Source organism: Symphalangus syndactylus, chromosome 8, assembly GCF_028878055.3.
Source record: "Symphalangus syndactylus isolate Jambi chromosome 8, NHGRI_mSymSyn1-v2.1_pri, whole genome shotgun sequence".
NCBI lineage: Eukaryota > Metazoa > Chordata > Mammalia > Primates > Hylobatidae > Symphalangus > Symphalangus syndactylus.
Window position 1 is genome coordinate 14,803,342 of NC_072430.2, and position 23,992 is coordinate 14,827,333.

The 23,992-nt window shown below is 43.9% G+C and overlaps 1 protein-coding gene across 6 annotated transcripts in view; it reads left to right on the plus strand.

Moving 5' to 3' along the window:
• Positions 1-23,992, plus strand: part of MOK (MOK protein kinase) — a 74,157-nt gene that overhangs the window by 14,294 nt on the left and 35,871 nt on the right. For all 6 annotated transcript variants that reach the window (XR_008659322.2, XM_055288140.1, XM_055288142.1 and 3 more), the window contains exon 2: positions 5,104-5,218. Coding sequence is in view for 5 of the 6 variants with exons in the window: in XM_055288140.1 (XP_055144115.1) it covers positions 5,104-5,218 (115 nt within the window). In the remaining variant the exon portion in view is untranslated. The remainder of the gene's footprint in view (positions 1-5,103; positions 5,219-23,992) is intronic.

Here is a 23,992-nt window from a genome sequence, read left to right on the forward strand (position 1 = left end):
GATGGTGGCCACCCAGATTAAAGATGGGTCCGCCTTTCCTAGCCCACTGACTCAAATGTTAACCTCCTTTGCAGACACCCTCACAGACACATCCAGGATCAATACTTTGCATCCTTCAATCCAATCAAGTTGACACTCAGTATTAAACATACATCTAGTCTACTGTTGTTTATCATTTTGGGTTATTAAAAACAGTGCTTCCGTGAACATTCTTGTGTCGGGCAGACATATTTTCACTTGGGTATCTAGAAATGGAATTTCTAGGTCAGAGGGTGCCTGTGTTCAGCTTTAGTAGCTCTGTCTTGCTTATCTTTAACTCCTGCTTACTCTCAGCCCATTTATGGCCCCTTTAGCCTCTTACTGTCTCAAGACTTTTCAGCTTTGGTCACAGTGTTCACAGCTTGACTCTGCAAACTTATCAGTTCATTTTCCTGTGAGAGCTAGTGGTCTACTTCTCTGCCTACTGGGTGGAGCCTGCTTAGCTTGACCACCTTATTGGTTGCTGTTTGCCTTTCTTGCCCCAGTGAGTTGTGGCTAAAACAGGGTGGCGACAGAACGTGGCTGCTCCGGCACATGATTGACATTCCTAGTACTCGAATAAAAGTAAAAAAGAAGTAAAATAAGTTAAAGTAAAACATAGCAAAACATAGAAAAGGCAAGCCAAATAGTTTAAAATTCTGCTACAATAATAAAAAAAAAAAAAAGAGAGTTGGGATTCAGCAGGAACTTGGATTGTAGCCGACAGACCCTGTCTGTGCATGTGCAGGTGAAATTCCTAGGGAAGACCACCCATCTCTGCTGGCCAGGCCCAGGCAGATGGGCCAGGGCCCTGGCCTCGGAAAGACACTTGACGTTCCTGGGCAGGAGGGGCAATTTGCATTTCTGTTTAGGTAAGATCGCTCTTTTGCTTGAAACCCGAAGAAAATGTCTGATGTGTGAAACTTACTGGCTTGTTGTTTGTTACAGAGGGGCTGTAACAGAACCAAGTTAGGTCTGTCCAGAACCAAGTCCGTTTGCTCCTCTCCCCTCTTCTCTCCTGCCCTTTACAGTTGCACCACCACACCTAGGTTGGACTCGAACTCCTGAGCTCAAACAGTCCTCCCACATCAGCCTCCCAAAGTGCTGGGATTAAAAGGTGTGAGCCACCACGCGTGGCCTTATTTTTTGTTTTGTTTTTATTATAGAAAATTTCAAGCATGCCAGAAGTATAGAAAATTAAATAGAGTGAACCTCATAAATCCCTTTTTTTTTTTTTTGAGATAGGATCTTGCTCTATTGCCTAGGCTGGAGTGCAGTGGCATGATCTCAGCTCACTGCAACCTCCATCTCCTGGGTTCAAGTGATTCTCCTGCTTCAGCCTCCTGAGTAGCTGGGATTACAGGTATGTGCCACCATGCCCAGCTAAGTTGTTTTTTTTTTTTGAGACGGAGTTTCGCTGTGTCACCCAGACTGGAGTGCAGTAGCGCAATCTTGGCTCACTGCAACCTCTGCCTCTCGGGTTCAAGCGATTCTTCTGCCTCAGCCTCCTGAGTAGCTGGGACTACAGGCGCGCGCCGCCATGCTTGGCTAATTTTTATATTTTTAGTAGGATGGGGTTTCATCATCTTGGTCAGGCTGGCCTAGTCTTGAACTCCTGACCTCGTGATCTGCCTTTCTTGGCCTCCCAAAGTGCTGGGATTACAGGCATGTGCCATTGCGCCTGGCCAAGTTTTGTATTTGTAGTAGAGATGGATTTTCGCCATGGTGGCCAGGCTGGTCTCGAACTCCTGACCTCAAGTAATCTGCGTGCTTCGGCTTCCCAAAGTGCTGGGATGACAGGCGTGAGCCACCACGCCCGCTGAACCCTCATAAATCCATCACCGAATTTCAGCAGTGATCAGCATTTTACCATTTTCCCCACCACCATCTTTTCTGGGGGAGGAGTATTTAATTTTTGTTATTTTGAAATAAAATAGTGAAAATCGTGCTCTTATTTCAAAAAACAACATTGTGGAAAATATCTAACTTAGAAAATGAGACACCTGTAACCTCAGACAGCCACTATTAATTCTGTGTGTGTGTATAGTTTTTAAGGACATTATTATTATTAGTATTATTATTATTATTTTTGAGATGGAGTCTCACTTGTTGCCCAGGCTGGAGTGTAGTGGCGCAATCTCAGTTTACTGCAACCTCCACCCCCCAGGTTGAAGTGATTCTCCTGCATCAGCCTCTTGAGTAGCTGGGACTACAGGCACCTGCCACCCATTATTTTAAATATTTACAGTATATTCCATTATACAGGTAAACCATATTAATCCAGTTTCCTATGGTGGCCATTTGGGTTATCAGCTTTACTGTGATTAATGGTGCAGTCATTAATCTTCCTATCATATGTACTTGAGCAAGTTATTTTTTTTTCTTTTAGACAGGGTCTCGCTTTGTCGCCCAGGCTAGTGTATAGTAGTGCGATCCCTACTCACTGCAGCCTCAAACTCCTGGGCTCAATTGATTCTCCCACATCAGCCTCCTGAGTAGCTGGGATGACAGGCGTGTGCCATTGAGTCTGGCTAATTATTTTTTGTAGAGGTGGGGTCTATGTTGCCCAACTTGACCTTGAACTCCTGGGCTCAAGTGATCCTCACCTTGGCCTCCCAAAGTGCTGGGATTACAGGCGTGAGCCACTGTGCCCGGCTGGAAGGTGCACGTCTTAAAGATTTAATAGGTGCTGCCAAATTGCCCTCCAAAGAGACTGTGCCAGTTTATAATTTCAGCAGTAGTGAATGGGAATGTACAGGGGTATTTTATTTTATTTTTTGAGACAGAGTTTTGCTCTTGTCCCCCAAGCTGGAGTGCAGTGGTGCGATCTTGGCTCACTGCAACTTCTGCCTTCCAGGTTCAAGCAATTCTACCTCAGCCTCCCAAGTAGCTGGGATTACAGGTGCGCACCACCACACCCAGCTAATTTTTGTATTTTTAGTAGAGACGTGGTTTCACCATGTTGTCCAGACTGGTCTCGAACTCCTGGCCTCAAGTGATCCACCGACCTGGATCTCCCAAAGTGCTGGGATTACAGGTGTGAGCCACCACCCGGCCAGGGATATTTTAAAGTAAATTCCAATTATTATATCATTTTCACCTGGAAATACTTCTGTATTTCTTGCTAACAGATAAGGACATTTTTTGTGTTTTGACGTAACCGTTATCACTTCTGAAAAATGAGTACCTTTTTACCGATGGTTTGTTCAAATCAGAATTCAGACAAGACATTCAAAATGTGCATGTGGAAAGGAATACTGAAAAGGATACCCACCTTCAGTGCTGCAGTTTCGAAAACCTGTGATTTGGGTGCGGTGGCTCATGCTAGCCACTTGGGAGGCTAAGGTAGAAGTTTAGGCTTGAGCCCAGGAGTTTAAGGCCAGCCTGGGCAACATAGCAAGACCCCATCTGCTTTGTGCAGATGCAGGTTTGGGGCCTGAAGTGAAGGCCTCTTTTACTCTAGGCTTGTTTCTGCTGCAATCTAAGTGATGTTTAAAGATTTCTGGTCCATTTGCTTCTGGTCAGTTCCACACCCAAGGTTCTCTTCTAGATCTAGTTCTCAAGCCTGCGTATTTTTTTTTTTTTTTTTTTTTTTTTTTTTGAGATGGCATCTCACTCTGTAGCCCAGGCTGGAGTACAGTGGTGTGATCTTGGCTCACTGCAACCTGCACCTCCCGGGTTGGAGGGATTCTTCTACCCTACCCTCCCGAGTGGCTGGGACTACAGGTGCATGCCACCACGCCTGGCTAATTTTTTGTATTTTTAGTAGAGACAGGGTTTCGGCATGTTGGCCAGGCTGGTCTGGAACTCCTGACCTCAGGTGGGTGATCTGCCTACCTCGGCCTCCTAAAGTGCAGGGATTACAGGTGTGAGCCACCGCGCCTGGCCCCAAGCCTGCCTTATTTCTTTGTGGCCTCGCTCATATGCTTCTGGGTCTCAATTTATAGGCGTTTCCTTGAAGCCTTCTGAAACAAATGCCTGGAGGTTGTAACTGCCTTCCTGTGATCTCTGCCGCAAAGATGAGCCATTTGTTCAACGGAGAAGGCTCACAGACTGTTCTCTGCCAATGTTTTTGCAGTCTTACTCTCCTATTATTTGGGCTGTAGAAACTTTTATAACTGGTGAGACTTTTGCTCTCTAGATTTTACTTATTCCTTCCATTTCTGCTTGAAAAGTGGTATAGCCATTCTTGCCTGTACTTATCTTTGTCTTGAAATAGCTTGCTAAGGCAGTCAGTAGTAATTAGCATACTCCATCATTCTGACTCTTCCCACTACTTTCCTTAGGCCAGCAGGTTCAGCAGCCACTGGGTTCATGAAAGGCAGCAGTGAGTGCAGGCATTTCTTTAAGTGGGCGATATTTCATCATGATATGCCAGGCTCTCTAGCATTTTGCCACCTGACCAATAAGCCAAACTAGCGTATTTTAGACTTTTGTTCACAGCAGTACCCCACATGAAGGTGCTCATTTGTTGTCAGTCAGGGTTTGGTCAGGAAAATGGAAACTACCCTAGGTATCAAGCAGGAAGGCATTTAACATAGTGATCTAGAGGCTTACAAAACCATTATCAGGGCTGGGGTGATGTGGTGGCAGCACAGCCAGGGAAAGTTGCTGTTAGTTTTCAGAAAATTAGGAAGTGCAAGAATTGTAGGAAACTGTTGTGGATCGGCTGGGCGCTCTATAGGACCAGGGAAGATGAATTTCAGGAGAGTCCTTAGAGGCTACTGGTGCGATATGACATCAGCCTAGAGCCTAAGCTCACGCCCATGCCCACCCCTGCTGGAAGAATCCCACTTCGGCTGCTCCTCTACCTTCTGAATCTTGTAGGGTAGCTGAGCCTCTCCTCACTGGCCAGGATCCAGGTAAGGTGGTTCCTGCTATACAAGGGAGGGCACAAACTGGCAGGAAATGATGCTTTGTTCCAGCTTCCCCTAAAGTTGAGGGGACCACTAAATCTTACAAAGATAGGAGAAACAATTCTCAGTATATTGCTGTTTAAATATCTTATAGATTAAAAGTTTGCTGTCTGGAAGTGAATACAAGTGTATGCATAAATAACATTTTTGTAATCATTTTTATTTATAGACTATAAAGCAATTGGCAAAATAGGAGAGGGAACGTTTTCTGAAGTTATGAAGATGCAAAGCCTGAGAGATGGAAACTACTATGCATGTAAACAAATGAAGCAGCGCTTTGAAAGGTAGGCCACAGAGATGCACTTGGGACCAAACACAGATCCAGGTTTCAATCAATAACGGCGACTTAATATTAGGGGGAACTTTATTAATTTAATAATATGTAAGATACAACCAGGTTTCTTTGGGCAGTGAGGGTTATATGCTAATGTTATGTTTATTGTACTGGAGTTTACTCATATCCGGGCTTACTGTAATATCAGTGATGAATGACCACAAAAAAGTTTAAGTTTCAGAAGTGTGTCTCACCTTAAACAGTCTATATGTTCCTAAAAGTTATATATGTGTTGGATTTCTTTTTTTTTAATTAAAAAAACAGCAAAAAAATGATATATCAACCAATGGAAGAGGTTGGAGAGCTCAGAAGTGAGCTCTTTATGATCCATTTGATTTTATGATCCATTGATTTTTTTTTTTTTTGAGACAGAGGAGACTCTGTCTCCCAGGCTGGAGTGCAGTGGCACAATCTTGGCTCACTGCAACCTCCGCCACCCCAGTTTAAGCGATTCTCGTGACTTAGCCTCCTAGCAGCTGCAACTGCAGGTGTGTGCCACCAAGCCCGGCTAATTATTATTTTTTTTAAGTATAGATCAGGTTTCACCATGTTGGCTAGGCTGGTCTTGAACTCCTTGGCCTCAAGTGATCCGCTGCCCGCCTTGGCCTTCCAAAGTGCTGGGATTACAGGCGTGAGCCACTGTGCCTAGCCCATTGATTTTGTTTTTGTGTTTTGTTTTGTTTTGTTTGAGACAGGGTCTCACTCTGTCATCCAGGCTGGAGTGCAATGGCTCGATCTCGGCTCACTGCAGCCTCCACCTCCCAGGCTTAAGCGATCTTCCCACCTCAGTCTCCTGAGTAGCTGGGACCACAGGAGCACACCACACGCCTGGCTAATTTTTGTATTTTTTGTAGAGACGGGGTTTCACCACATTGCCTGTGCTGGTCTTGAACTCCTGACCTCAAGGTATCTGCCTGCCTTAGCCTCTCAAAGGGCTGGGATTACAGGCATGAGCCACAGTGCCTGGCTGTGTGTTGGACTTTTATAGATGCAACCTTAGTCTAAATGTATTAGAGGTCCTTGCAATTTAACTGTGAATAAATTAATATATTAATATAAGTGACAGGCGTGAGCCACCGCGCCCAACCTGAGCCATCACGCTCAGCCTGAGTCACTACACCCAGCCTTCATTTTTTAAATTAATTAATGAGTTAACTTTTAAAATGGAGATGGGGTCTCACTGTGTTGCCCAAGCTGACCTTGAACTTCCAGGCTCAAGTGATCCCTCTGCCTCAGCCTCCCAAAGTGCTGGAATTATAGGTGTGAGCCACCACACCTGGCCAAGAACAGTAATTTCATCCTCATGACATCTGGATAGGGTAGTTATCCTTGTTTCATACATGAGGATAGGTGCTTAGAGATGTGAGGTAGTTTGACATTTTTTCTAGATCACTGGGTGGGCAGAGCCAGATGTGAACCCGGATTCTGCTAAGGCAAATCCTTGTTCTTCACTGCCCAATGCATATGGCAGTTTAGCTACCACTAGGAAGACCGAAGCCACCAGGTGTTCTGCTCCTTCTCTTCTAGCACTTCTTCCTCTCTATGCATTTTGCATTCTCTGTGTTCCTTTATCTTTCCCCGACTCCATCTTTACTTGTAAACCACTGATGAGAGAGAATTTGATGCACAGTGTACTGATTATCCCGTATCTAAAGAGCAGACAGCTGGGTGCTGTGGCTCACACCTGAAATTCCAGCTACTTGGGAGGCTGAGGCAGGAGGATTGCTTGAGCACAGGAGTTCGAGATCAGCCTGGGCAACATAGCAAGACCCCATCTCTACAAAAATTAAAAAAAAAAAAACAAGAACAGACTTCCTTAAACAGCTGCCTTTGACCCAAAGTTGCCAGTACAGGACTTTGAACAGTAGGGTGCGATGCTTTTTTTTTTTGAGTCAGGGTCTCACTCTGTTGCCCAGGCTAGAGTGCAGTGGTGTGATCTCAGCTCTCTACAACCTCTGCTTCCAGGGCTCAAGTGATTCTTCAGCCTCAGCCTCATGAGTAACAGGGACTACAGGTGCGAGCCACCAAATGCCTAGATAATTTTTGTAATTTTTTTTTTTTTTTTTGAGACAGAATCTCGCATTGTCACCTAGGCTGGAGTGCAGTGGCATGATCTTGGCTCACTGCAACCTCTGCCTCCCAGGTTCAAGCAATTCTCCTGCCTCAGCCTCCCGAGTATCTGGGACTACAGGCGTGCGTCACAGCACTCGGCTAATTTTTGTATTTTTAGTAGAGATGGGGTTTCACCATGTTGGCCAGGCTGGTCTCAGACTCCTGACCTCAAGTGATCTGCCCACCTTGGCCTCCCAAAGCGCAGGGATTATAGGTGTGAGCCACCATGCCCAGCCTAATTTTTATATTTTTGTAGAGGCAGGATCTCGCCATATTGCGGCTGGTCTCGAACTTCTGAGCTCAAAGCGATCCACTTGCCTTGGCCTCCCAAAGTGCTAGGATTAAAGTCCTGGGTCCAGCCTCTATCAAATAAGTTTAGAATGTTCTAAGGAGCAGTTCTCTAGCGGGTGAAGACCGCTCAGTTTATTGAAGTTCCTTCTCATGCCTCCTCAGCCCCTGGGAAGATTGTGTGGTTACGTAACGGACATGGTTTCCCAGTGATGAAGTACATCCTGGGTCTGCCATCTGCCAGATTCCTCACACACCAAAAGTGCCTGGTCCACCTGAATCTTGGCTTCCTTGTCATAGTGCTTGACGACTAAGCAAAGAAACGAACAGAAAACTAACAAGGTGGGGCACATGGCAGATGTGCAGTGGATGATGGCCTTCCTTACTGTATGCATAATCATTCGCTGTATTTCAGAAACAATTTATGTTCTTTGCCTTTAACTTCAAAAGCAGTTGATTAGAACACATCCACAGGTTGGCCCAGCATGGTGGCTCATGCCTTGTAATCCCAGCACGTTGGAAGGCCTAGGTGGGAGAATTGCTTGAGCTCAGGAGTTTGAGACCAGCCCGGGCAACAAAGAGAAACTCTGTCTCCACAAAAAAATTTTAATATCAGCGGGGCACGGTAGTGTGTGCCTGTGGTCCCATCTACTTGGGAGGCTGAAGTGGGAGGATCTCTTGAACCCAGGAAGGTGATGCTGCAATGAGTTGTGTTTGTGCCACTGAACTCCAGCCTGGGCAACAGAGTGAGACCCCGTCTCACTCTGCCGTCCTTGACAAGGAAGCCAAAATTCCGCTGGACCAGGCACTTTTGGTGTGTGAAGGATTTGGCAGAAAGCAGATCTAGGATGTGCCTCACCACCAGGAAACCATGTCCGTTAGGTAACCGCACACACGCAAAAATCCGTTTCTGCTTACTTATCATTGTATAAATGAATCCTCAGAGTCACCTTGCACAGTTATGTGGGTGGTGTGAGGAATGTGAAGCATTAGTAGCAGAAAGTCACACTGAGTCACTTGGGCAGCATGAGGTTGGTATTTGGAGCCTCTGACCCCTACCCCCTCCAGTATTACTTCTGCTCCTTTCCTCTGCTTTAATTCAAATAGAAACAGATGGCTTTTGCAGTAATCTTAGTTAATAAGAAGTTAAAGAAAGGTAAAAAAATACACATAATGGATTAGTACTGTGGCAGGGAGGGCACTTTCTTTTTTTTTTTTAATTTTATTATTATACTTTAGGTTTTAGGGTACATGTGCACAATGTGCAGGTTTGTTACATATGTATCCATGTGCCGTGTTGGTTTGCTGCACCCATTAACTCGTCATTTAGTATTAGGTATATCTCCTAATGCTGTCCCTCCCCCCTCCCCCCAACCCCCAACAGTCCCCGGAGTGTGATGTTCCCCTTCCTGTGTCCATGAGTTCTCATTGTTCAATTCCCACCTATGAGTGAGAACATGTGGTGTTTGGTTTTTTGTCCTTGTGATAGTTTACTGAGAATGATGTTTTCCAGTTTCATCCATGTCCCTACAAAGGACATGAACTCATCATTTTTTATGGCTGCATAGTATTCCATGGTGTATATGTGCCACATTTTCTTAATCCAGTCTATCCTTGTTGGACATTTGGGTTGGTTCCAACTCTTTGCTATTGTGAATAGTGCCGCAGGGAGGGCACTTTCACTCCTGAGCGTTGTTTGCCTTTTGAGTCACTCAAGGACTTAGTTAGGGATAAGGAAGTTAGTTACTTGCCTGAGGCCTCAACAGAACTGAGTCATTTTGGTATCTTTTCTGGTATATCCTCAGAATTTTCCTCCACCAATACTCGCCAAAAGTACACAATTAAGAATAGGCTGTCTTTGGGCACAAGTGGCTCTCACACCTGTAATCGCAGCACTTTGGGAGGACAAGGTGGGCAGATCAGTTGAGCCTGGAAGTTCAAGACCAGCCTGGGCAACATGGCAAAACCCTTGCTCTACCAAAAAAAGAAATAAAAAAATTAGCTGGGCATAGTGGTGGCGCCTGTAGTCCTTGCTACTCAAGAGGGTGAAGTAGGGGGATCGCTTGAGTCCTAGAGGTTGAGGTTGAGGTTGCAGTGAGCCCTGATTGTGCCACTGCACTCCAGCCTGGGTGACAGAGCAAGACCCTGTCTCAAACAACAACAAAAAACGGTTCTCTTTTGTTATGCTTTTAGTCTATATTTTTCCTATAGAAATAGAAGAAATGGAGTGAGTCTCTTAAAAAAAAAATCCCTAGTCTTGTATTTGTAGGCTCTCCCTTCGTGCCCCGAGGCGGTGACATTGGCACAAGTCTGCTAAACCTGGGGTTCAGTGTAGGGTTACTAGCCCGGACTCTCAAGGTCAGAACTAGTAGCTCTTCCACTTTAGTTAATGCGATCTTGGACAATTCGATAATTTCTCCGTGCCTCTGTTTCTTTCTTTATACAATGGGGATAACCACAGTATCTACCCCCTAAGATTGTTGTGAGGGTCAAATTAAATAATGCAGATGAAGCACTTAGTGCAGTGCTGGCACACCGTAATAAAGAAACTTGCTATGTAAATCAGTTTTTCCATAACAGATAATACAAGTTAGCGGAGCTTGAAGACTATTTTGGAGATGGACGTGAGATAATAATAGTTAAGATTACCGCAGTTGTTCACTACATATCTGGTGTCATGAACAGTACTAGGTGAATTATATGCATGTGTCATTGAATCCTCACTGTGGCCCTGGGAGGAAGATGCATTGTTACATCTTTCAGACTAGGGAATTGAAATTCGGAGAGATCAAGTTCCCCACCTGGCCCATTGCTACCCAACCTACATGTCGTGGAGCCGAGTCTGAGCCCAGGTCTGTGTAGGTCCTGAGCTGGTGATCTTCCCACCGTTCTTCCCAGCTGCAGACGCTGATGCCAACGTCAGGTCTAGATGTGGTACATGGTTTTTCTCAAGTCACACCTCTAAGCAGTCCTCAAATTACTTTTACAAAAACAAAAGTCCGCTGTGTAAGGTTATAAATGAAAACAAAGGCAAGGAATTTATTAGTCTCTCTAAAAGCCTTTTTTTTTTTTTTACTTAAAAGAGTATAATGTGAAAAACCTCAAGCATATACAAAATGAACAGTAGCCCTAGGTATCCAGCAGCCAGAATCAACATCCCTGCTATTTTTATTTAATCTGTACCTCCACCCAGTGTCTTTCCTCTACTTGGTCATTATTATATGTCTCCATATAGTTTGGGCTGCTATAACAAATTATAGTGTATTCTGTGTGGCTTAAACAGCACACATTTATTTCTTACAGTTCTGGAGGGTGATAAGTGCGAGATTAAGATGCTGGCAGACAGGTCTGGTATCTGGCGAGGGCTTGCTTTAGGATTTGCAGGTGGCCCTCTGCTTGCTTTGTCCTCAAATGGCAGAGAGAGGACGCCTGTTCTCTAGAGTCTTCCTGGCATTTCTTCTTAGAGCCACTAATGCCATGTGCTCTAATTACCTCTCAAAAGCCCCACCTCCTCATATCATCCTATTGGGGGTTTAGGGTTTCAATGTATGAATTTTAGAGGACACAAACATGCAATCTACAACGTTATACAGTTTTTTAAAGTCAAAATTTGTATACCTTGAAGTGCACATTGTTTATCTGTACAATTTTGGCAAATGGATATTCTCGTGTAATCAAGATGTAGAACATTACTATAACCCTAGAAAGTTCTTCCTTGTTCCTTTTCAGTTTCCCGCTGCCATCCCAGGCAGTCACTAGTATGTACTCTTGTGTCCACCTCCTTAAACTCAGCATCATGTCTTTGAGATTCATCATTACTGTTGTTCAGTAGTTTCTCTCTTTTTTTTTTTTTTTGAGACAGAGTCTTGCTCTGTTGCCCAGGCTGGGGTGCAGCGGCACAATCTCAGCTCACTGCAACCTCTGCCTCCCAGGTAGTTCTCCTGCCTCAGCCTCCCGAGCAGCTGGGACTACAGGCCTGTGCCACCACACCCAGCTAATTGTTATGTTTTTAGTAGTGACATGGTTTCACTGGACAGGCTGGTCTTGAACTCCTGACCTCAGGTGATCCACCTGCTTCGGTCTCCCAGAGTGCTGGGATTATAGGTGTGAGCTACTGCCCCTGGCCAGTTTATGCCTTTTTAATGCTGAGCAACATTCATTACAATCTGTGACTACAACACAATTTCTTTATCCATTTTCCTGTTAATGAACTTTTTGATAGTTTCCAGTTTTGGGCTACCATGAATAAAGCTGCTTATGAAATTCGACTTCTTAGGCTAGGTGTGGTGGCTTGCTTCTGTAATCCCAGCACTTTGGGAGGCTGAGGCGTGAGGATTGCTTGAGCCCAGGAGTTTGAGACCAGGCTGGATGACATATAGCCTGGTCTGTATGTCGTATGAAGAAAGACTTTTAGTATCTTTTTTTTCTCTACCAAAAAAAAAAGACCAGGGCATAGTGGCTCACTCCTGTAGTCCTAGGTACTTGAGAGGCTGTGATGGGAGCATTGCTTGAGCCTTGGAAGTTGCGGCTGCAATGAGCCATGATCACACCACTGCACTCCAGCCTAGGTGACAGAGCAAGACCCTGTCTCAAAAAAACAACAAAAGAAATATAGAAATTCTACTTGTGCATATATGTTTTCATTTTTTCTTTCTTTCTTTTTTTTTTTTTTTTTTTGAGACGGAGTTTCGCTCTTGTTGTCCAGGCTGGAGTGCATTGGCATGATTTCAGTTCACCACAACCTCCACCTCCTGGGTTCAAGCAATTCTTCTGCCTCAGCCTCCAGAGTAGCTGGGATTACAGGCATGCACCACCATACCCGGCTAATTTTTTGTATGTTTTCATTTTTTCTTAGGCAATTACCTAGAAACAGAATCACTGGGTCAAAGGGTAGGTATGTTTAACTTTGTAAGAAACTGACAAGCCTTTTCTCAAAGTGATTGTAACTTTTTTTAAATTTTATTTATTTATTTATTTATTTATTTATTTATTTATTTGAGACAGAGTCTCGCTCTGTCGCCCAAGCTGGCTCTCTCAGCTCACTGCAAGCTCCGACTCCTGGGTTCACGCCATTCCCTTGCTTCAGCCTCTTGAGTAGCTGGGACTACAGGCACCCACCACCATGCCCGGCTAATTTTTTTTTTTTTGTATTTTTAGTAGAGATGGGGTTTCACCATGTTAGCCAGGGTGGTCTCGATCTCCTGACCTCGTCATCCACCCATCTTGGCCTCCCAGAGTGCTGGGATTACAGGTGTGAGCCACCATGCCTGGCCTATAGCTTTTTATATTACCACTGGCAAAGAATGAAAGTTCCAGTTGCTCCATATTCTCACCAGCATTTGATGTTGTTATTCTTTTAAGTTTAAGCCATTCTGGTGATTGTGTGGAATTATCTCATGGTAGTTTTAGTTTCTACTTCCCCGACGACTAATGATGAACACCTGATCATGTACTTATTGGCCATTCATGTATCTTCATTTATGAATTGCCTGTCCAAGTTTTTGCCCCTTTAAGAATTTAGACCTTGAGGGCTGGGCGCGGTGGCTCACGCTTGTTATCCCAGCACTTTGGGAGGCCGAGGTGGGCGGATCACGAGGTCAGGAGATCGAGACCACGGTGAAACCCCGTCTCTACTAAAAATACAAAAAAATTAGCCAGGCGTGGTGGCAGGCACCTGTAGTCCCAGCTACTCGGGAGGCTGAGGCAGGAGAATGGCATGAACCCGGGAGGTGGAGCTTGCAGTGAGCCGAGATTGTGCCACTGCACTCCAGCCTGGGTGACAGAGCGAGACTCCATCTCAAAAAAAAGAAAAAAAAGAATTTAGACCTTAAGAAACAAGCCATCCTAAGGGAGAAAAAAAGAAAAAATAATTAAGAAAATTAGGCTGTTTGCCTTTTTATTGAATTTAGGAGTTCTTTATATATTCTGTATAGAAGTCTTTTATCAAATATGTTTTGCAGGTAGTTTCTCCAAGTCTGTGGTTTGCCTGTCCATTTTCTTTATGGCATCTTTTCATGTGCTGAAGTTTTTTAATGTCAGTGAAGTCCAATTTATGGAGTTTTTTTGTGGCTATTGTTTTTTGTTTTCTGTCTTAGAAGAAATTTTTGCCTACTTCTAGGTTGTGAATATATTCTCCTGTATTTTCTTCTGAAAACTTTATCACTTTAACTTTTTACATTTAGGTCTGTGATCCATCTTTTTTTTTTTTTTTTTTTTTTGAGACGGAGTCTCGCTCTTTCGCCCAGGCTGGACTGCGGTGGCGCTGTCTCCGCTTACTGCACGCTCCACCTCCCGGGTTCACTCCATTCTCCTGCCTCAGCCTCCTGAGTAGCTGGGACCACAGGCACCCGCCACCACGCCCGGCTAATTTTTTGTATTTTTAATAGAGATGGGGTTTCACCGTGTTAGCCAGGATGGTCTGGAGCTCCTGACCTCGCGATCCACCCGCCTCAGCCTCCCAAAGTGCTAGGATTACAGGCATGAGCCACCGCACCCGTCCGATCCATCTTAAATTAATTTTTGTGAATGGTGAGCAGTAGGGATCAAGCATCATCTTTTTTCCCCCAAATGAATATCCAGTTGTTCCAGCATCATTTGTTAAAAAAAGACTTTCCTTGCCTTCAGTGGATTATTTTGTCAAAAGCTAATTGACTGTAAAAGTATAGGTCTGTTTTGGACTATTCTGTTGCATTGCTCTCTTTGACTGTCATTATGCCCAATACCATACTGTTTTGATTAATGTAGCTCAACAGTAAGTTTTGAAGTCATACTAAAAGTTTTTCTTTTTTTTTTTTTTTTTGAGACAGAGTCTCATTCTGTCACGCAGGCTGGAGTGCAATGGTGCAATCTTGGCTCACTGCAACCTCCGCCTCCTGGTTTCAAGCAATTCTCCTGCCTCAGCCTCCTGTGTAGCTGGGATTACAGGCGCCCACCACCACGCCTGGCTAATTTTTGTATGTTTAGTCAAGACAGGGTTTCACCATGTTGGCCAGGCTGGTCTCAAACTCTTGACCTCAGGTGATCTGCCTGCCTCGTCCTCCCAAAGTGCTGGGATTACAGGCGCGAGTTACCATGTCTAGCCTCTTCATCTTTTTAAAGACAGTTTTGCCTACTCTAGGTCCTCCGTACATCCATATACGTTTTAAAATCAGCTCAATTTTTTTTTTTCTGTGAGGATTCTAGGAATATAGCTCATCAATTCTATTAAAAAATAAAACCAGCCAGGCACAGTGTCTCACGCCTGTAATCCCAGCATTTTAGGAGGCTGAGGTGGGCTGATCACTTGAGCCCAGGAGTTCAAGACCAGCCTGGACAACATGGTAAAACCCTGTCTCGACTGAAAATACAAAAATTAGCCAGGTGTAGTGGCACACACCTGTAGTTGCAGCTGCTTGGGAGGCTGAGGTGGGAGGATTGCTTGAGCCTGGGAGGTGGAGGCTTCAGTGAGCCAAGATCATGCAGCTGCACGCCAACCTGGGTGACAGAGTGAGAACCTGTCTCAAAAAAAAAAAAAAAAAAAATTCGGGTGCAGTGGCTCACGCCTGTAATCCCAGCACTTTGGGAGGCCAAGATGGGCAGATCATGAGGTCAGGAGGTCAAGACCATCCTGGCTAACATGGTGAAACCCCATCTCTACTAAAAATACAAAAAATTAGCCAGGTGTGGTGGCAGGCGCCTGTAGTCCCAGCTACTTGGGAGGCTGAGGCAGGAGAATGGCGTGAACCCGGGAGGTGGAGCTTGCAGTGAGTGGAGATCGTGCCACTGCACTCCAGACTGGGGGACAGAGTGAGACTTCATCTCAAAAACAACAACAACAACAAAATACCTATTGAGATTATGAATAGGATTGTATTGAATCTATTGTTCAATTTGGGAGAGAATGCATATCTTAGCAATATTGAACTTTGCAATTCATAAACATGGTATAACCATCTCTCCATTTATTTCAGTTTGCTTTAGTTTCAGCTATGTTTTGTTTTTGTTTTTGTTTTTGTTTTTGAGACGGAGTTTTGCTCTTGTTGCCCAGGCTGGAGTGTAATGGCATGATCTCAGCTCACTGCAACCTCTGCCTTCCGGGTTCACAGGTTCTAGAGATTCTCCTGCCTCAGCCTGCCGAGTAGCTGGGATTATAGGCACGTGTCACCATGCCCAGCTAATTTTTGTATTTTTAGTAGTGACAAGGTTTTGTCATGTTGGCCAGGCTGGTCTCGAACTCCTGACCTCAGGTGATCTGCCCACCTTGGCCTCCCAAAGTGCTCAGATTATAGGTGTGAGCCACCTTGCCTGGACGGTTTCAGCTGTTTTGTAGTTTCACGGAAAAGATCTTACATGTCTTTTGTTAAATTTATATCTAAATGTTTTGTGTTTTATAACATTATTATAAAAGAAATTTTAAACATTTATTTCCCATTGTTAGCCATAAGTATGTAGAAATGCAATTAATTTTTATTTACTTTGTATTTTGAGAAATTTCTCAGGATTCACTTATTATTATTTTTTTGTTCTAGTATGTTTTGGTTGCTTTCTTAGGATTTTTTTACTTAAAGAAATATGTCACCTGCAAATAGAGACAGTTTTACTCTTCTTTCCCAATGCTGATGACTTTTTTTTTTTTTTTTTTTTTTTTTGAGACAGAGTTTTGCTCTGTTGTCCAGGCTGGAGTGCAGTGGCACGATCTCAGCTCACTGCAACCTCCGCCTCCCAGGTTCAAGTGATTCTCCTGCCTCAGCCTCCCAAGTAGCTGGGACTACAGGCGCCCACCACCATGCCTGGCTAATTTTTGTATTTTAAGTGGAGACAGGGTTTAACCATATTGGCCAGGCTTGTCTCGAACTCCTGACTTTGCAATCTGCCCACCTTGGCCTCCCAGAGTGCTGGGATTATAGGCGTGAGCCACTGTGCCTGGCCCATGACTTTTTTCTAGCCTTTCCCACTAGCTCAGATTTCCAGTACAATATTGAATGCAAGTAGTGGGGAAGTGTTCAGCATTTCAACATTAGAAGCATGATGTTAGCTGTATATGTCTTTTATCAAATTAACAGAGTTCCCTCTCATGAATAGCTTGCTGAGGATTTTTGTCCTGAATTGGTATTGAATTCCGTCAAATGACTTTTTGGCATTATTATTTTTTCCTTTTTCTTTTACTATGGTGGATAACATTGATTAATTTTTGAATAATAACCTTGCATTCCCAGTATAGCTGGGATTCCCCACTTAGTCATAACATATGATCAGTTTTACATATTGCTGGATTTGATAGTATTTTGTCAAGTATTTTTGTATTTATACTTATAACGGATACTTTTATTTTTTTCGTGATGGAGTCTCACTGTGCCGCACAGGCTGGAGTGCGGTGGCATGATCTTGGCTCACTGCAACCTCCGTCTCAAGCAATTCTGCCTCAGCCTCCCAAGTAGCTGGGATTACAGGCACGTGCCACCATGCCTGGCTAATTTTTGTATTTTTAGCAGAGATGGGGTTTTGCCATGTTGGCCAGGCTCGTCTTGAACTCCTGACCTCAGGCAATTCACCAGACTTGGCCTCCCAAAGCGCTAGGATTACAGGCGTGAGCTACCATGCTTGGCCTATACTTTTCTTATTATATAAAAGTCTTTGTTACGGAGTTAGGCGAGGTATCTCATACCTTTAATCCCAGCACATTGGGAGGCTGAGGTGGGAGGATGGCTTAAGCCCAGGAGTTTGAGACCAGCCTGGAAAAGACGAGACCTTGTTTCTACAAATAAAAAACAGCTGGGCATGGTGGCAGGCACATGTGGTCCCAGCCACTTGGGAGGCTGAGATGGGAGGATGGCTTAAGATCAGGAGGTCAAGGCTGCAGTAAGCAGTGATTACACTACCGCACTCCAGCCTGGGCCACAGAGTGAGACCCTGTCTCAAAAAAGAAAAAAAGAAAAATAAAAAAGTCTTTATTAGGTTTTGCGGCTGGGTGCAGTGGCTCACACCTGTATTCCCAGCACTTTGAGAGGCTGAGGTGGGTGGATCACTTGAGGCCAGGAGTTTGAGACTAGCTTGGCCAACATGGCAAAACTCTTGTTTCTACCAAAACTACAAAAATTAGGTGGGCGTGGTAGTGCATGCCTGTAATCCCAATTACTCAGGAGGCTGAGGCACAAGAATGGCTTGAACCCCGGAGGCGGAGTTTGCAGTGAGCCGAGGTTGTGCCAGTGCACTCCAGCCTGGGCAACAGAGTGAGAATCTGTCTTAAAAAAAAAAAGTTTTTGTTAGGTTTTGGTATAAAGGTTTTCAGGTCTAACAGAACAAGTTGGGAAGTGTTCATTCCTCCTTTTTTTGCTGAGAAAGTTTGTGTAAGAGTATTTCTTTTTTAAATGTTTGAAATAATTCACCAGTGAAATTGTCTGGTCTAGGAGTTTTCCTTGTGGGGAAGGTCCCCCCCACAATGATGTTTATTATAACATCATTCGTAGTGATAAAAAGATGGGATCACAGTGAAGTGGTGGAACAAGGAATGACCTCAAGGCACATCTGTATCAAGGAATATTAAAGAAAAAAAAATAGAACTGTGCCAAATAATTTTGAAGGATTTCCGTATGATTTTTTAAAAGCTTTATTGAAGGATGATTTCCTTTTGTTTCTTTTGAGATGGAGTCTCGCTCTGTCATCCAGGCTGGAATGCAGTGGTGCAGTCTTGGCTTGCTGCAACCTCTGCCTCCTGAGTTCAGGCAATTCTCCTGCCTCAGCCTCCTGAGTAGCGGGGATTACAGGCACCCGCCACCACTAATTTTTGTATTTTTAGTAGAGATGGGGTTTCATCATGTTGGCCAGGCTGGTCTCAAACTCCTGACCTCAGGTGATCCACCTGCCTCGGCCTCCCAAAGTGTTGGATTATAGGCGTGAGCCACTGTGCCCAGCCTGAGGTGTAATTTTCTTTTCATAAAATTCAGCTATTGTGAGTTTCAGGACATTTATACGGCTGCACAACTGTCACCACAATTCCATTTTAGAACACTTTCATCATCTGTTGGGAGGTTTTTGATAACAACTAATAAAAATAAAATAGGGCTATTTTATTAAATAGGGCTGTTTCAATTTCCAGTTTTATTTTGTATCAGATTTGGTAACTGTGTTTTTTGAGGAATTTGTTTCTCTACCCTAAATTGTCATATTTATTGGCATACAGTTATTTGTAATACTCTCATTATTATTATTTAATTTTTTTTTTTTTTTTGAGATGGAGTCTTGCTCTTGTTGCCCAGGCTGGAGTGCAATGGCACAATCTCGCCTCGCTGCAACCTCTGCCCCCCAGGTTCAACTGATTCTCCTGCCTTAGCCTCCCAAGGAGCTGGAATTACAGGCACCCTGCCACCACGCTTGGCTAATTTTTGTATTTTTGGTAGAGACAGGGTTTCACTGTGTTGGCCAGGCTGGTCTCGAACTCCTGACCTCGTGATCCACCCGCCTTGGCCTTCCAAAGTGCTGGGATTACAGGCGTGAGCCACTGGGCCCCGCCTATTATTTTTTAATTCTGTTGGAGACAGTGGTGTCTCCTGGTTTCTTGCTCTGTCACCTGGGCTGGAATGCAGTGGCATGATTATAGCTCACTGCAGCTTTGAACTCCTGGGCTCAAGCCATCCTCCAGCCTTAGCCTCCCAAAGTGCTAGGATTATAGGTATGAGCCACTATTCCCGGCCTATTTTTAAAATATCTAACTGTAGTGATCCTCTTTTTCATTCCTGATACTGGTTGGTGATATTAGTGTTTGATGTCTTTTTTTCTCCATCAGCCTTACTGGGAGTTTATCAATTTCGTTTATCTTTTTAAAGAGCCATCTTTTGGCTTTGTTGATTTTCTCTATTTGTTTTCTATTTCATTGATTTCTGTTCCTCTTTACTGTTGCTTTTCTTCCACTTAAGATATTTAATTTACTCTTCTTTTTCTACCTTCTTAAGGAGGACATTCATTTATTTATTTATTTTTGAGACAGAGTCTTGCTCTGTTTCCCAGGCTGGAGTGCAGAGGCAGAATCTTGGGCTCACTGCAACTTTTGCCTCCCAGGTTCAAGCGATTCTCCTGCCTCAGCCTCCCGAGTAGCTGAGATTACAGGCATCTGCCACCATGCCTGGCTGATTATTATATTTTTAGTAGAGACAGGGTTTCACCATGTTGGCCAGGCTGGTCTGAAACTCCTGACCTCAAGTGATCTACCTGCTTCGACCTCCCAAAATCTTGGGATTACAGGCGTGAGCCCCTGCACCCGGCCAAGGGGGACATTTAGATAATTGATTTTAACCATTTCTTCCTTTAGTGTTTACACATAAATATCTTTCTGAATCCTGTTTTAGCTGCATCTCATAAATTTCTATATGTTGTACTTTATTTGGTTTGAAATGTTTTCTAATTTCCCTTGTGATTTCTTCTTTACTGTTTAATTTCCAAATATTTGAGGCTTTTCTAGGTAACTTACTATACTGATTTCTAATTTAATCTATTGTGGCCTGAGAACATGTTGTGTAAAGTTTTCAGTCTTTTGAAATGTATTGAGACTTACCTTATGGTCCAGCACATTATCTATATGGATGAATGTTTCATATATATTTGAAAAGAATATTTTATATACAGTTGTTGAATATGCTGTTCTATAAATGTCAATTAGGACAGGTAGTTAATAATGCTGTTAAGATCTTCTGTATTTTTACTGATTTTTTGAAAGATTGTTCAATCAATTATGGGAGTAGGGTGTTAAAATCTTCATCTCTTTCTTTAGTATTGTCAGTTTTTCCTTTGTGTATATTAAAATTTTCTCATTTAGGCCAGGCACAGTGGCTCACACCTGTAATCCCAGCACTTTGGGAGGCTGAGGCAGGTGGATCACTTGAGATCAGGAGTTTGAAACCAGCCTGGCCAACATGGTGAAACCTTGTCTCTACTGAAAATATAAGAATTGCCAGGTGTGGTGGCAGGTGCCTATAATTCCAGCTACTTGGGAGGCTGAGGCAGGAGAATCACTTGAACCCAGGAGATGGAGATTGCAGTGAGCCAAGATCACACCACTGCACTCTAGCCTGGTCAACAGAGCAAGACTCTGTCTCAAAAAAAAAAAAGCTGGTTGTGGTGGCTCATCACTTTGGGAGGCCGAGGCGGGTGGATCACCTGAGGTTGGGGGTTCGAGACCAGCCTGGCCACCGTGATGAAACCTCATCTCTACTAAAAATACAAAAATAGCCTGGGATGGTGGTGGGCACCTGTAATCCCAGCTACTCAGGAGGCTGAGGCAGGACAATAGCTTGCACCTGGGAGGTGGAGGTTGCAGTGAGTCTAGATTGTGCCATTGCACTCCAGCCTGGATGACAGAGCAAGATTTTGTCTCAAAAAAAGAAATTCTCCTATTTGACACATACACATTTACAGTTGTCATTGCTTCCTAATGTATTGACTCTTTTTTTATCATTATGAAATCATCAGTAGTAGTAATCCTTATTTTGCAGTCTATTTTGTCTAATATTAATATAACCATTTCTTCCTCCCCTTCACTTTGAGGACTTTCTTCATATAGATTGTATTGGTTAGATAAACTTATTTTCCATAAAATTCATCCAATAAAATGAAATGTTGAAATTTCATAGTTGATCTTTACATAATTTTTCTTTTTTTTTTTTTTTTTTGAGATGGAGTCTCACACTGTTGTCCAGGCTGGAGTGCAGTGGCACGATCTCGGCTCACCACAAGCTCCACCTCCCGGGTTTACACCATTCTCCTGCCTCAAGCCTCCAGAGTAGCTGGGACTACAGGCGCCCACCAGCATGCCCGGCTAATTTTTTGTATTTTTTTAGTAGAGACGGGGTTTCACTGTGTTAGCCAGGATGGTCTCGATCTCCTGACATGATCCGCCCGCCTCGGCCTCCCAAAGTGCTGGGATTACAGGCATGAGCCACCGCGCCTGGCCAATCTTTAAATTTTTTTTAAAAGTCTGAGTCCTGGTGATCATAATTTGTTCCATTTGTAGATTCCACTTATGGAAAATGTTATCTGGTTCTTTTCGGAGCAAAGGCTGCCTATACTCCTCTTACATTCAGTTCTGTAGTATTTTGTTTCCAACAGAACAATAAACAAAAACAAACTGAATGTCACCTGACCACAAAATTCAATGCAACTCCAAGGCAAAGAAAAGTAGTTTACTTCCAGGTTTTTTTAGATTTTTTTTTTTCATGATTTTAAAAGAGGGAACAGAGTTGATTTGAATTTTATTAAGCACTGTTATTTGAATAATTGCTAGATCCTGGTATCTAGCAATATCCAGGAAAATGTGCCTTTCTAAATGTTTGTCTTAGTTCATTATTTCTCAGTGAATGCCTGTGAAGACATGAAAGAATCCTATCTACAATAAGCAAAATATGTTTTGGGGTGTGATAACTGTTTTTCCTATTACAGAGGAGAAGAGTGGATATTTGTGTAAATAGCATGGCTGTTTGGCTGCCCAGTTCTAAAAACTAAGTTTTTCAGATAGGGTGTTCAAAAATTGGAACGACTGCTAGCTTGTTAGCTTCTTGCTCTTTCCACCTGAAGCAGGATTTCTCTATCTCAACACTGTTGGCATTTTGGCCTGGAATTTTTTTTTTCTGTTCTGTGCATTGTAGAATATTGAATGATTTGTATTCATTGGTAAATAGCTGCTGTCCTGACCTTCCTGAGTCTCACCTGGCCCCCTTGTTCAGCACTCCCTAGTTCTGACCACTTTGAGGACCCGGCTCCAGCATGGTGGGCTGTGTCTTTTCTGATTGGTTGTGGACCTGGGGTGCGAGCTGCTAACACTTTGAATATCAACTTGGATGTGAGGGAGGAAATACAGGATAGAAATGAAAATGGGGGCTAGAACTTTTAGTCCAAAAATATTCTTAGACTCTTCAGGCTATTCTGTTTTCAGGCTCTCCTTAAATATCAGGCTTCTATTTGTTGGCTAACATGAGAGTGACTTAAAATATTCAGACATATTTATTTATTTTTCTTTTTTGAGATGGAGTCTCACTCTGTTGCCCAGGCTGGAGTGCAATGTCACAATCTTGGCTTACTGCAGCTTCCACCTCCTGGGTTCAAGCGATTCTCTTGCCTCAGCCTCCCAAGTGGCTGGGATTACAGGCATGTGCCACTGCGACCAGCTGATTTTTGTATTTTTAGTAGAGACGGGGTTTCACCATGTTGGCCAGGCTAGTCTGGAACTCCTGACCTCAGGTGATCCACCTGCCTTGGCCTCCCAAAGTGCTGGGATTACAGGCATGAGCGACCACACCCGGCCTCAGCCATATTGATTTAATACTACACCTGTACTGCTACTGGGTATAACTACTCTTCAAATAACCAAACAAATGTTGAGCTTTCCAATATATGTTAAAAGTTGATAGAACAGAATTTGCCAGTTGAAAAAATAGTCCCACAATTAGTTCCTTTTGGAGCCCCTGAGATGAAAATTTCTGGTGAATTGAATTATTCAATTAGGTGTGACCCCATGGGCCTACCGTGGTGAAGTGGCGTTCTCAAAAGAGGTCTGTCCAGAGGGCAGGGACAGCTAGCCTCAGGCCTTGGGCCTGATTGCACTGTATTGGCATGATTTGTATTGGCAGAGCAGTCTTCATAAAGAAGAGCCTGCAATAAGGCACACCTGCCAAGAGAATGCTTGTCAGCAAGTGAATGAAATGGAAAAGAGGGCCGGGCGTGGTAGCTCACACCTGTAATCCCCGCACTTCGGGAGGCCAAGGTGGGCAGATCACCTGAGGTCAGGAGTTTGAGACCAGCCTGGCCAATATGGTGAACTCCATCTCTACTAAAAATACAAAAATTAGCCAGGCATGGTGGCGGGTGCCTGTAGTCCCACCTACTTGGGAGACTGAGGCAGGAGAATCGCTTGAACCTGGGAGGCAGAGGTTGCAGTGAGCCAAGATCACACCATGGCACTCCAGCCTGGGCAACAAGAGGGAAACTCTGTTTCAAGAAAAAAGAAAAAAGAAATCAAAACGAGTACAGCATCATTAAAGATAAGAAAGAGGCCGGGCACATTGGCTCACTTTTGTAATCACAGTACTTTGGGTGGCTGAGGCGGGCAGATCATTTGAGCCTGGGAGTTGGAGAGGGCATAGTGGGATGCACCTGTGGTCCCAGATACTCAGGAGGCTAAGGTGGGAGGATCACCTGAGCCTGGAAGGTTGAGGCTCCAGTGAGACATGATTGCACCATTGCACTCCAGCCCGGATGACAGTGAGGCTTTGTCTCAAAAAAAAAAAAAAAAAAAAAGGAGGAGTGGGTCTTTTCTTGGAACTTTGAAATGCTCATTTTCAGATAGTGTATCTATAAACTG